This window comes from Falco punctatus (genome assembly GCF_963210335.1).
Source record: "Falco punctatus genome assembly, chromosome: 9".
NCBI classification, from domain to species: domain Eukaryota; kingdom Metazoa; phylum Chordata; class Aves; order Falconiformes; family Falconidae; genus Falco; species Falco punctatus.
Window position 1 is genome coordinate 46930005 of NC_137589.1, and position 13639 is coordinate 46943643.

Genomic DNA, 13639 nt, shown 5'->3' on the forward strand with positions numbered 1-13639 from the left:
AGTTGTGGCCGGCTGGAGCGGTCCCCAGCCCCCCTGCTCCATCCCCTGTGGGATGTGCTGGGGGGGGGGGGGGCGGGGCGCGGCCAGAGCCCCGAGGGTGTCCCTGGGGTGCGGGGGGCTCGGCAGCCGCCTGGCAGAGAAGTTTGGTTCTGGTCGTGGTGGTGCCAAGTTGTTCGATGTGAAACCACTCTGGCTGCACACGCGTGGCACGGAGCCGGTTACCGTGAAGAGCGAGTGGGGCAGAGAAGGGGAAGAGTGAGCCGGGGTGGAAATCGGAAGCGATTCTGGTACTTTCAGCAAGTTGCTGTGGTAACTGTGCAGAATTTGGCTCTGAGGGCCAGACAATGAAAACTTTACTCATAGCAAGTTGTGACGGGCAACTCATTTCGTTACCGAGTTAATGGTAACTCATGGGCCCTCGGGCGGATGGTTTTTCCCAAATGGCATTTGTCACTCAAGGGCCTGATCTGGGGTTTCTCTCTGTCAGCCCTCCCACTGGAGGAGAAGGCAGAGCCTGCCCTCGAGCCCACCCTGAGTTTATTTTTAGGTGAGCCTTTCGGCGCTGGGGCCATGTGGTCCCTGCCCGCCTCCATCACCCTGCGACTGGGGGCCACCGGGTGCCACAGCCCCCATCTCACCAGGCTGCGCAGGGGGTCTCGGCGAGCCTGTCCCCAGTCTGGGTGACTCTAGGGGATGCAGCCACTGCCACTGCCACCTAGAACCTGCACCATGGCTAACGCTCTCCTTCTGTTGCAGGTTTACGGTGCACACAGCTTGCCGAATCCTGCCTCAACGGGGGCAAGTGTGAAACTTTTCTCAACGGGACAGAGGTGTGCCAGTAAGTATGGAGGAGCCAGAGGATTTTCATCTCTCCTGACCAAAGTATTGACATGCATGTTGACTTTGCTTTGAAGGCTCTGGATTTAATAGGGCAAGATGCGTTCTCTTTCCTTGAGTGGCAAGAATAACCTGCTTGTGTAGGAGTCGCTGCGAGTTTGGCAGGATTGGGCTTTGTTCGTAGCTGGGTGGAAAAACATGGGCAAAGGGCCATGTTTTGCTGGTGTTAACCTATGCAGACTGCCCTGCTGATGGAGCAGGAGGTAGGGCCAGCCCGCGGCACTCGTTGGACCGTCAGGCAGGGAGGGAGGCTGTCTGTCTCTCTGTCTGTCTTCCAGCTACTCCCTCCTGGCCCCGAAGCGTTGCCTTTCACTCCCTTGCACCCTGGCAGTTCGTGGTGCGGTGCCCCAGTATATCTCCAATAAACGTTCAAGAGAGGTTTCATGGTGTGGCTCTGGCCTCTGGAGCTGCCCCGTTGATGTCCGTGGGTCTGCAGGGCATCGCCCAGGGCGGGCAGGGGAGCAGGGCCACCTCCTCCCGCAGTCCTGCCAGCGCCGGTGCCAAGCTGTGGTCCAGCCCGGCGTTCCTGGCAGGACCTGGCACCCGGGCCGGAGCTTTCTCCAAGCCGATTGTGGGGAAACGGATGTGTAAAGCGTTGGGACTCTTTGAAGGACCAACCGACCCACCGCAGCGATGGCCGATTCACTCCAGGCTCCCAGGGAACAATAATCAAGAGAAATGAATAAGACTCCAGCTCCCTTTTAAAAACGATTCCATAAAAGAAATGTGAATGGGCAAGACTCTGTTTTCCGGCCAGATTTCCCCTCTGCCTGTTGAACGTGGCCTGAGCCGAGAGCGGGCGGGGAGACGTTCCCACCCACCCCAAATTTCCAAATAGGAAGTCCTCGGCGGAGGAACCTGAAGGCATTTCCAATCCCAACCTGTTGAATGGCAGTTTCCCTTGACAATGTGTGTTGCTTTTTTGCAAATCTGCCTGGGTGCCGTTACTCTGCCCAGTAGCCAGGCACCTCCCGCCCCCTTCTCCAAGCTGAGCCCCCCAACCCTTTGGTGCAAATAAATCAGCAAATCAATCAGGCACATGAGCAATTTAATGGACAAAGGCTGGGTCTCTTTGTGAGCCACTAATGAATGCACGCCACTTTTTTTTGCACAGAAGCCCTTACCAACGCTTGACGCTCTAAATCTTGTTTTCTTTCATTCAAAGAGCGACAGCTGGGATTCGGTCGAAATTCGGCAGCTATTGTTAAGGGAGGCAGATTAATGCTGTGTGACTAATCATGTATGGCTTCCCAGAATGCCCAACCCTCCACCCCCTCCCCAACCTTACACCCCTCCTTTTCCTTGTGGTCATTCTTCCCTTTTTTTCTTAAGTCTCTGCAACTCCTGATTTACTTTTCATGTGCAGATGGTGATGGAATCTAATTAGATCTGATGTGTGCGAGCTCTATATGGAGGAGAAGCCTCCAAAGTAGGCTTGGGATGGGCTTTTTTTAAGAGAAAAAGTTTAAAGAACTTGTTCTTTAAACTTGCTAGCTGTGAATAACCACTCTCGCTTGGCGGCAGATGCTGGGATGGATTCACGAGTGTGTGCGAGTTATTTTTGCAGGAAACCAAAGTGTGTGTTCTCAGTGTGTTAAAGCGCTTGTCCCGCGCAGGGTACGCTCCGTGGGCGATCGGGGCAGATATCAGAGGTACTGCCAGACTGGAGGAGGTGCAGCTTTCTGAGGTATCTGAGAGCAGCTTGCAAAATCCTGGTTTTTTACTTGTTTGAATATCTCTTTACGAGGAGTTTTGCTTCCAAGCTTCTTAAACAAAGCAGAGCCAAGAACACAGATACCAGACGCAGAAAAGCTTGGCACTGCCCTTTGGCGCCTGCGTGAAATGCACCATTTTGGCTGCTGGCCACATCTCTGCTCGGCCTGGCACTTAACAAAGTTTGGCCATAAAGCCCCATTGTGCTGCCCCCACAAATCCAATTAGAAAGTGGAGTGAAATAAATAGCGTACGAGGGAGACGCTACTCCAGCGGACAAGCGTCCTGGCGTTTGTGGCAGGAGAGAGCTCGTTGGGTTACGTGAAGACGACTCTGATAACTCCGAAACCGAGTTATCGGCCCTGTTACGGAAAGGGAATCGCCGGTGCGAGGCGATGAGATTTCTCTGCCTTTATTATTTTACAGGGATAGTTTGTAAAACTCCAGGTGTCTTATCTTGTTTGTCCCTTTGCCAGGCAGTTCGGGGCACGCAGGGCTTTAATTGAATGGAGAGGACTGAGCATTTGATCGGCTGGAGGGCTCGCGACAGAAGCGGCCTAATTAAGCCGCCTTTGGAGCTGCTTTCCATCTTGGCAGGGGTAGCTGGGTCTTTCAGTGCTGGAGGAGCAGCCGCAGAGTTTGGCGCATCTTGCCCGGACCCCAGCTGGAGGCGCGGGGTGTTTCTGTCCCACGCACAGCGCTCGGACCAGATCCGGAGCTTTAGACGGTCCTGCCTGCAGACGATGGCTGCTGCGGTGCTTGACGTGTGGTTTCGTGGTGCTGGATAGCTGTGGCTTTCCAGAAAAAGCACTTGCCTTTGACTAAGGCATTTTCCCAGACAAAATGAGAAGGTTTTCCAAAAAGATCGTTTTGACTTCTAGTGATAGCTCCTAATTAGACTGTTGGACAACCGTAGTTTTGACTGGCATCCCTGCAAAGGAGTAGGGCTGATTTTAGGTTGCTGCGCCATGTGATGTTTATTCCCAGGACCTCCCTTGCTCTGCTAGTTAAAAGCAGATGGCATGAAAGAAGGCTGCGTTTCAAACGCCACTCCACCAGCCTCGTGCCATTCAAGTCAGAGGAGCTGCGCCTGGGTTGTCATACCCTCGCCCAGAGAAGCAGAAGAGATGGCAGAGGAAAAGAATAAGTTAAATTAATCTCTAGGCTTGCGCTGAAAAGGGGGAAAAGTCAGTTTGCTAAAGTACTTCCTCTGTTTATGAATCAGCGTGGCGTTGTAGTTCAGCTGGGGCGATGGCTCCGGAGCCGGTGCCTGTTGCCACCACCAGCTTCTACGGGCAGTGGGCCAGAAACATTGGAAGAAACGTTCAGAGGGGGGACTGTAGTGGGAAGAGATGGTTATTTTAACTCCAGACTCTTCCAGGAGACAACCAGGAAGACGAGAGGAGTGATCTGAGCCCTGCAGCTCTCTGTGCCCTTCAAGTTATTCAACTGCTCAGTCATTGTTATCTCATTGTAAAGGGCGGAAGTTTCCTTCTGGTTTGGTTTTTCTCATGTGCTTTAACCCAACGTTATTTCCATGAAATAATAACAAAGAAAAAATGCAGTCTCCATGCTGGAGAGGAAGAGGGTGGAGTGTTGAACAATCAACCAGAGGAAGCTCTTAAAGCAGTAGACGAGCGGTGATTCAGCCATGTTGAGAACTCTTGATGGCTCTTTCGAGTCTGATCTCATTCTCGGAAAGAACAAGGTGGAAATGGGTAAAAGGGTAGATTAAAAATACAAAAGCGTCACCTGTTGCAGATTCCAGCTGAAGAGAAACTTAGCTGAGAAGCCCAGCTGGTGAGGTCACTGGGACAGCAGCGGAATTTTTTAGCTCTTTTCTAGAAGAATCTCTGTTTACATCTCTCCTCTCTGCCAGGTGTCTTGATGGTTATCAGTTGTCTCAGGTGGTCCCACGGACTCCTGCTTACTTGCCTTGGGATTTTATTGATTGGGCTGAGGGGTTTTGCTTGCTTTTTCTCATGGCTCGGATACTTGTGACGTCCAAAGGGTTGTACTGCATTTGGACAGGGGCAAGTGTGGGTCATGTTCAAGAAGAAATATCTCAGTAGGTCCCTCAGCAGTACGTGTGGCACAGAGATGAGCAGGAGGGATGGCGTGGTGCGTGCCGAGATGAATTTGCTCAGAGGCTCCCCAGGATGCAGAGGGGATGGGGTGTTCACAGCGGCCATCATCACCCGAGACCAGAGGGGCTATTCCTCGCCAGGTATTTGCAGCTGTTAAATGTGTGGTGATGCGGTGCATGGGGCTCCGTGGGCAGCTTCTGGAGGTCACTCGCTTTGACCTGTGGGGTACCTTTTACTCCACCAAAATCTCTTCCATCTCAACAAACTGACTCGCTGTCTTCCCACCTGCTGGAAGCCACGATATGTCAGTTTGTTCCAGCTAATACTGCATACCCTGCTCTCACCTCCAAGGCTGTTCCAGTTTATTGTGTGTAGGGCGAGGGAGACACGTATAAGTCACTGCAAGACCAAGCTATTCACCAATTAAGGGCTTGGTTAACATAATCAGGGGGCAGTTAGCAAGTTTTAAAATAACATTGTTTGGAAATTAACCTGCTCTTTCCAGGCCTGGAGGTGTAGTGACCCTCGTTTTGCTCATGTTGGTAGGCGTCCCAGATGGTAACGGCATGTGTACATGAGTGGAATGTGAAATTTATAGAGCATCAGTGTGTTTAACGAGGGGGTAGCCTCGGGGTGCACTTACTGAGAGCTGGTAAGCTCTGTATCTGAATGGAGACTCTGGTTAACATGTCGCCAAACTCCAGGTGAAGGTTTTAGACCATGTATTGAGGCTGTGGAGTGGAAGAGCTTCTGGGATACAACTTAAACCCTCCTGGGAAAGCAGACCAGCAGCGGGGTCTCGGTTGAGTCCAGCCTCCTTCCCAGGGGCCAAAAAGGTGTTCAGGGTCTTGTCTGCTCTGCTCAGGGATGCAGGTGTGTGTGGTTTCATGTCCAGCCATCCCTGAGGACTGCCTGGCTCCTGCTGCCGCCTGGGATGGGGCAGCACCGCGGGGCACTTGGGCTGCTCACTCACTGCTCCCCGAGCTGGCCTTGGGCTGACCTCCCGCAGCTCTTTGCTTGGGGGCCCAAGGTTAAAAAGACCATCAGGCCAGAGGTGTGATGGTTTGGGGTGATTCCAGATGCTTTCCAAATAGTGTTTTCATCTCATTACGTGCCTTGGCACATGGCGCTGAGCCCCAGTGCCTGGAAGGATGGTGCTTCAGCCACCCAGCCTCGCAGCTGTGCCAAAATCCTGCCAGTCCCTGATGCTGCCTTGCTGCATGGTACCTTTGTGAGCCGGATTTGTTGCGGGGAGGACACATCCCAGCTTTCCCAGTCCATCTGTTCACAGAAGGGCTCCATCCTGTGGTGCTGGGCTCCTTCAGGTTGGCCTTGAGAGCTATCAGCAGCAGCAGGTTTGTGTTACCCCTGCTATCATGAGCACTGCTGGCCATGGGTGTTGTGCTGGGTGCTCACCAGCCCAGGGCTGTGCTCGCGCTTTGGTCTGGGGTAAAACTGCAGCTACTCACATCAGCCAGAGATCTGGAATAAGCATAGAAACGTTACTCTGGTGCTGAGTGGGGTGCTGCGCTTTTGCTTCTTGGGTATCTGAATGTGGAGGCATCCAGGAGCAGGAGTGGTGACATGTGAGGGGCAGGGCCCTGCTTTGGCACTGCTGGCATCGGCAGGGTCTGACCAGGGCTGCAGCGCCAGGGCTCGGGGGGCTGAGGAAGCACCCTCTGGACATATTAGCACAACTCTCTTTGCACGTGTGGTGTTGGAAAGTCTTTGCAGCACTCCGCTAGATCTTGCTGACAGCAGGCTATGGCAGCTCCCATCCGCCTGCTTGGAGACCCCAGGACAGTTAGAGATGCCCACCTGGGGACACCCCAGTCTTTACTTTTGACACCTGGATCTTGCTGGTGGAGCAGCTCAGGGTGCTTCCCGATGGTGTGACGGTGCCCATTCAGGCTTGCACACCTTTGGCTGGACTCTGCCTTCCTCGGTGCGCGGCAGCACCAAGACCCGTTGCAGTGCCCCAGTTTACAGCTCTAGTGCATGTCCAGCAGGTCAAGTCCCCCCCGTCACCTCCCCGTGTTGGCAGGTGCCCCATGGGCAGGGGTCTGCAGTACGGGATGATGTTGAGGTTTCCACATATGTCAAGTGAGGTCTGCTGAGTGCCTCAGTTCCCCTTCTGTCTGCTGCTGTATCTGAACATCAAAACCTGTCTTGGTGCGAGAGGGAGGACACAGCCTGCTGGGCGCATCCTGGCTCGTGGTGACGGAGGTGCCCGTTGGTAAATGCGGTGCTCAGTGCTCGGGGTGCAGGATCAGGACCACAACTAAAGCCCACGTGATGGATTGGGGAGGGGGGAAGACATTGAACTGGGCCATGTGGGGACCTCTGCCTCAGAACAGAATATAATATTTTTAGTTCACGGCCGCTGATGCCCACGTCTGTGTCTGCCAAGGGCTGTTGGGAGCACGATGCCGGTGAGATGCGAGTGGTGCGCGCTCTGGTTGTGCTTCCCTCGCGCAGCAGTAATTAATGTCTGCTTTAAGCTTGCACCCGTCACGTCCTCCCCTTCCCCCATGGCAGTCTGGAGTTAATATTGGAAAAGTCAGTTAAACGGTTAATGTTTAGGCCCTGGTTGTTAGGCTCTTGCACATTTCCAGCAAAGGGAGCGAAGTTGCATTTTAATGGGAAACTTTCACGCTCAGTCAAGTTGCAAAAATTTATTTGCGCAGTAGTCATTTTCTTTTAACAACTTTTCACCCTAATTCCCTTCCCCAAAATCTGAATTTAATGGTATTTATATGGGAAATGGATTTATTAAGTTTTAATGATGCTATAACGTTGCCCTTATTTATATAGAAGGGACACCCTGCAGGCAAGCAGCCTTGTGGTGGTGGGCTGGGTGCCGGGGGGAGCACCGCCGGGCTGGGAGCCTGTTGCTTTGGGCTCCATCTGAAGTTGGCGTAGCTGAGAGTGGTGGTGCCAGGCTGTGCAGGTTCAGTCCCAGGGCTGTGCAGGATCAGTCCCAGGCCGCTGCAAGGGCTGATGCTGTAGGGCTGAGCTTCCTGTCCTGCTGCTGATTCCTCCTCATCCTCCTTTATGGCTCTTTGGAGCGATGTGACACTACCTGTGTCCACCACAACTGTCCCCAAGAGGAGCAAGGAAAGGAGCCTTTGGCCCTGGGGGTCTTCACTTTGCCAGCTGCTCTGTCCCGTGTCCCCTGGCTGAGAGAGCTGGCGCTGGTGGGGCGATGGGGACCCCAAGTACCATGTGCTCCCTGCTGGCATCGCTGCCTGGGGGGTGAGTGTGAGTGTGCCGTGGTTTATTTTAAGATGGAAATTACCCGCTGTCTATGAGCAGCCATGGAGGAGAGCATGTTCCCAGTGCTCCTGCCCCACCAGCGCGTCCTTGGGGGGGGGGGGGGGATCAGAAGAAGACCCTCCCGAAGGCTCTCGCGGCCAGGTAACCCATCGAGTAGCTCCTCTTGGAGCAGGTGGAGGAATGTGGCTGTCGAGGGCAGGATGTGCAGTGCCACCAGCACCCACAGCCCATCGGCGGCCGGAGCCCCGTGCGCCGGCTTCGGGGTGGGCTGGGAGAGTGACCCCGCTGGGGAGCAGCCTGGGACAAGGCGGGGGGGGGGGCTCTCCCCAGCCCCCAGCCCCTATTAAAATGTTAGACACAGATCCTCCAAGTCAAAAGGCAGGGCGACAGACGGCCCTTTCACAGGGCCTGCTGCTCCCCACAAAAGGGGGGTTTCCAGGGGAGGGGGGCAGGAATGCGGGCTGCGGCCGGAGGGCAGAGCCGCCACCATTGTCCCCGCTCCCTCAGCGAGGGCGTCATGTTGACACAGGGATTTCTGCCGGCAAAAGGTGTCGGAGGCAGAACCTTCCCTCCCTCCCTTGCCGTTTCCTTGGATAAACTCAGCAGCAACAGAAATCCCGGGATGCAGATCCCAGGAGCAGATAGATACCCGTCTGCTTGGAGGTGCTTTACGTCCCTCAGGCCATAGTATCCAAGGAGGCGAGGTTTTTGTTGCTGATAACTGTTTTGGGGAGCTTTGCTTGCGAAGAGAAACCAGCAGCTTCATGGCTGTGGCTGGGGGGAACTGGATCCATCACTGGCCATCTGTGCCCTCCCATCCTTTCACCAAAAAAGCCTCGGAGCAAATTGCTCTGGCTTTAGGGTTTGTGCTGCAGGGGCACCCATGTGCTCTGCAACCCCCCCCCCCTCCTGTTTATAAATATCGGAGCTAAATATAGCTTGTTTAAACTCTTGGTGGCTGTTCAGATCCTAATCTCAGGTTTTATGTTCAGGATTAGAAGAGGGGATGGTGGGGTCATGCGTGTCCCGGGTGGGAGTTTTCCATATTTGGCTCTCAGGCAGCACGGTGTGTAGCCAAAACTTCGTTTAAGGGGATAAGGAAAAAAAAATAAGAGTTCATCATCGCTTAGGGAGGTGGTGACACCGGCACTGTGTGCGTGCCAGAGCAAGGCAGCGTGGATTTGCCCTGCACAGGCAGCAGGTGTGGGCAGCACTGTGTCCAGAGCGGGTGGAAATGGGCATGTACCCCGAAAGGGACGGGGAAGGGAGGGTGGCCTCAGGAGGAGGAAATTCCACATCTCCCCCCAATTCCAACTTTTCTTTCAGCTGGCTTAAAGGATAGAATGTTTTTAAAGGGAAAATGTTTACATCTGAAAAATCAAAGCAGGGAGCAGTTGCAGTGGGTGCTCTCGAACGCCACAGCACTGCGGAGGGAGAGGAGAGCTGGGTAACAGCGGTTGGGCACCCCGGTCACCCTGGTCACCCGTGTGGGCACTTCTTGAGGACCTGCCTCAGGATGCTCGCCCCTGCCCGGCAAGGGGACAGTGGATCGCTCACCGGCCTCAGCCCAGGCCGTGTTCCCTAGGGAAGCACATCCTTCATGGTGGCCCCATAAATGGGCTCCTCCAAGAGAAGGTTGAGCAGGGACTGGGATGAGCAGAGAGGGCAGCGCTCAGCTCAGGGCAGCCCACTCCCATGAACAATAGGGCTGTGCAGATTCATGCCGGCAGAGGATATAAAAAACATCAACTGGGGAAAAAAAATCCATAGCAGCCATTGTTGAGGGTGGGAATGAGGCGAGTTTTGTCTTGGTCTCTTCCTTCGACATCTTTCATGTTTATTGTGAATGAAGCTCCATTGAAGGGCTGCTCCTTCCCAGGTAGCCGGTTACCACCCGGTGAATAGCCTGGCCACTTTGCTTAGTAATGGGATTATATTGTTTTTCATTACAATGGGAACTTTGATTCCCAAAATGTCCTGACTAATGTCTACTTAAGAAACAAAGCCATTTTTTTTCCCTCTCCCCATCGAACTGGTAGGAGGAAGAGGGCTCTAGCACGTTTTTCCCCACTCCTGTCCATGAGTACATACAGCTTTGGGAATTCCTTTAGTTTCTCTCCAGATGAAAGTCTGGATCTTAAAATCTCAATTAGATGGCTTGGGCTAGGTCAAAAATGAAATGGAACGAAGAAAAAAAAAAAAACAAAAAACACATCAAAGACTTTGGAATTGCAGTTTGCTTTTTTTAATTAAACAAGACTGGAGATCTGCTCTTGCTTTATTAACCTGATGTCACTCGGAGTAACCTGCTGCTTTGCCAACCGCCCTCCCTGTGTGAAACTCTCTTTTTTTCCCAGGCTGGTGTCCCAGAGTGTTTAATAAAGCAGGTCCTGGATGGGACTTCATAAAAAAAACCACCGGTTTGGTTTAGCACTGGGTTTTGGTGCTGGGAGCCGTGTTGCGGCTGCTGGAGGTGTTTGTGGGGCTGTGCTGGCGCCGGGGGAGCGCAGCAGGGCCGGTGGGAGCTCTGGGGTGCATCGCCCAGCCGGGGTGCCCCATGTGGGTGAGGGGGGAGCTGGGCAGCTCTGCCTCTTCTGCCTTGGCTCTCCTGGGAGCCGTGGCAAAGCCTTTGGTTTCTTAACGGACGGCTGTGCCAGAAACCACAGAGCAAAGCTGCAGGTGAGGCGCGGTGAGCCTGGCTGTGCCCGCGGCTGGGAGGGGGCTCAAGCGGCCCCCACCAGCCTCAGGCGGGCAGGGCAGGAGGGAGCAGCCACAGCCCCACATACCCCAGGGAGCTCAGGGCAGCGTCCAAAATTGTTTCTCATCTCCCTGCACCCATCTCTCTTCTGCTGGCTCAAGGGGTGCCCTGCCACCCTGGGCAGGGTGGCAATGCCGGGGCAGGAGCTGAGCAGGACATGGGCTTAGACGCAGGGTGCTGAGTTCTGCTTTCCCAGCGGACCATTTCCCAGGCCTGTCTGCTTTCCCCTGGCTCCGGAGTGTTCTCCTGTGCTCATGGGGTACTTCTGGGGCAGGCTGATGCTGCGGGGAAGCCATCCTGTAGACAGTTGTGTGCACCTGCAGTCCCTGATGATGCTCCATGCAGGAGCACAGGAGGGGCTGGTGGGAAGGCAATGGATAAGGATGAATGGAATTAAGGTGGAATGGAAGATGGAGTAAGAAGCAAATCTCTCAGTGACATGGAGACGTATCCCTGAGCACCACCCCTTTCTCTGGTTGGATTGGAGCTGGGGGAGACCAGGATCCTCCGGGCTGGCACTGAGCAAGTGTGTCTTAGGGGGAAGGGTGTAACTCCAGGGGAAAGCTGGGGTGTTGCTTCCAGGCTGTGCCAGGCAGGAAGCCACTGGCACAACTGGAAAAGTGACTCTTGTGCATGAATGCCTGATGGAAAGCGAGCTTAACGCCCGGGGTCTGCAGCTGCTGGGGTGGCACAGGTGGAGGTGTGAAGGCAGGCAGCTGTGGCTCCAAGGACGGCGGTTACCCCAGGGGCGTGGGGGTGTGTGTGTGTGCGGTGGGGTAGGGCCCTGTCTCCACTCTGTGGCTGGCAGCAGTGGCAGTGGTCACTTAGTGCAGCTGAGGGGGACTCTCCTGCTGGTTATTTCTTCTTCCCTCAGCTGTTGCCAGCAAACACGTGAAATCCGAGCGTCCTGCTCACGTTTGGCCACTTGCTTCGCTCCGCAGGGTCCGCACTGGTGCAGGCATCCGCTCGGTCCTGCAGTGTTTGCTGGTGCAGAGGGCTGTGTGGGTGTGGTGGTCTGTCGGTGGAGACCCTCTGCGTCACGCAGGGTCACGGTTGTGGTTGCTGAACCGCCTCTGTGCTGGGGTGGCTCTGCCGGGGGCTCTGGGGCACAGAGAGGATGGCTTGTCTGGGATGGCTGCTCCAGGCCATGGGTACCGGGGGGCAGAAAGCAGCTTTGCCACCAGCCCAGCCTGCACCTGGGGGTGGGTAGCGGGATGGGGGCAGCTCCCTGTGGCGGGGGAGACCCCACACCTGGTGCCTAGGTTCACTGCTGCCCTAGAGACAACAGGGACTCTCCTGGCTCCGTTAGTCTCAAGACCCCCAAAATGGGGCTTGAGTAAAGACCTGAGCCTCCCCTCCTCAGCTTTCCCACGGTGCTCATACCTTGGGGAAAACAACCGTGGCCATTTATGCTTCCAGCAGATGAGGGTGAGGAAGAGGTTATGATAGCAGTGCAGATAAGAGGCAGCCTGGACACGGGGCCAGCGGTGGGGATGGGGCTCACTGCCAGCCCCCCCATCCCCTCCTGTGGCGTGGGTCTGCCCCCTGCCCTGCCATGTCTGGTGGCTGTGCTCCAGCTTACACTTGGTTTTCATTTTGCTTGTGGTTTATTTTGTGCGTTTTAAGCTTTTGTTTGTGGTCTATTTTGTGCGTTTTAAGCCCGGGGTGGGTTTTACCTCCAGCCCTGCCAAGGTCTCAGCCCTTGGGAGGATGCGCTGGCGCTGGGCAGGAGAGCAATGGGTGTCGTAAGTGTGGCTGTTCTCAGCTGTGGGGTGGTGCAGGCGCAGCCTCTGCTGAGCCCCCCAACATCCAGGGGATCCCCCATGCACCCAGCACCTCTGAAACACCCGCTGGCCCCTGGGCTGTGCTTGGGCAGAGCTGACACATCCCAAATTTGAACAAAGCCCCCATGCCGCCATGCGGGAGCCGTGCCGGGGTGGGCTGTGGGAGCTCCTGGGTGTCATCTGTGCCGGCCGTGGCAGATGGCAGCTTAGCACAGAAAGGAAAACATTAGTCTTGGGTCAGAGGTCACAGAAACATCTGCCTCGGGATGCTTTCAGTGCCCACATTGCTGCGGAGGGACAAAACCTGTTGCTGGTGGGTTGGAGGGAAGGCCTTGCGCACCGCAAGCAGGGAGGGAGCGAACAAAGGGCCGGCAGCGGGTGCAGAGCCGCACGCACAGAGCACCCAGTGCGGGACCTGAGGGCTGCTGGGGGCTGGGATGGGCACCCCAACTCTGCCGGCGCTGCTCCATGCCGCGGCGCCCGGCCAAGCACGTGCGTAATGCAAAGCTGGGGCGGCGGCAGCAGCAGAGTTTGTTGGCACACTGATGTTCCTACGGCTCATTCATGCTTTTGATTATATGATCAGCCGAGCTTTTCTGGATCCTTGCTGAAATAACTGCAGTGCTGGGCCGTTGTTTGTAACTCGTTAAGGATGTGCAGCAGACACAACAAATGCACGTGCCCACGCTGAGCAGATCCAGATTTGGCCCGGGCTCAGCGCTGGGAACGGGGTGGGAATTCAGGGCCACTGTTCCCATTCCCAGGCTGTCCCCCGGGACTCACAGTCTGACCTTGGACAAGGCCTTCTCCGTCACCCTTCACATCGCCCATGAATCGTGCTGGAGATTTATGGGTTGGGAGCGCGGTGCATTATTAATTGTGCCTCCCCCCTCACAGCAGTTTGTGCTCCAGGCGTGGGTGCTCGCTTGGGGCCAGCGTGGGGGGTGGGGGGGGAAGATGCGTTGCAGCCTGATGTGGGAATCCAGCCCCCAGCCTCTGCCTGACCCCCCCAGAACAAAAAGCCACTGGGATGGATGGCAGCCCCAGACGCTCAGGGGATGTAAATCAGCGTGTTCGCACCTGCGAGGAGCACATGCAGCATCCCCGTCCGCAGGGATGGGGAC

General features: G+C 55.3%; 1 protein-coding gene across 4 annotated transcripts in view; it reads left to right on the top strand.

Annotated features, from left to right (window-relative positions):
- Positions 1-13639, top strand: part of NOTCH1 (notch receptor 1) — a 43080-nt gene that overhangs the window by 1318 nt on the left and 28123 nt on the right. For all 4 annotated transcript variants that reach the window (XM_080401939.1, XM_080401941.1, XM_080401940.1 and 1 more), the window contains exon 2: positions 757-838. In XM_080401939.1, the coding sequence (XP_080258065.1) occupies positions 757-838 (82 nt within the window). The remainder of the gene's footprint in view (positions 1-756; positions 839-13639) is intronic.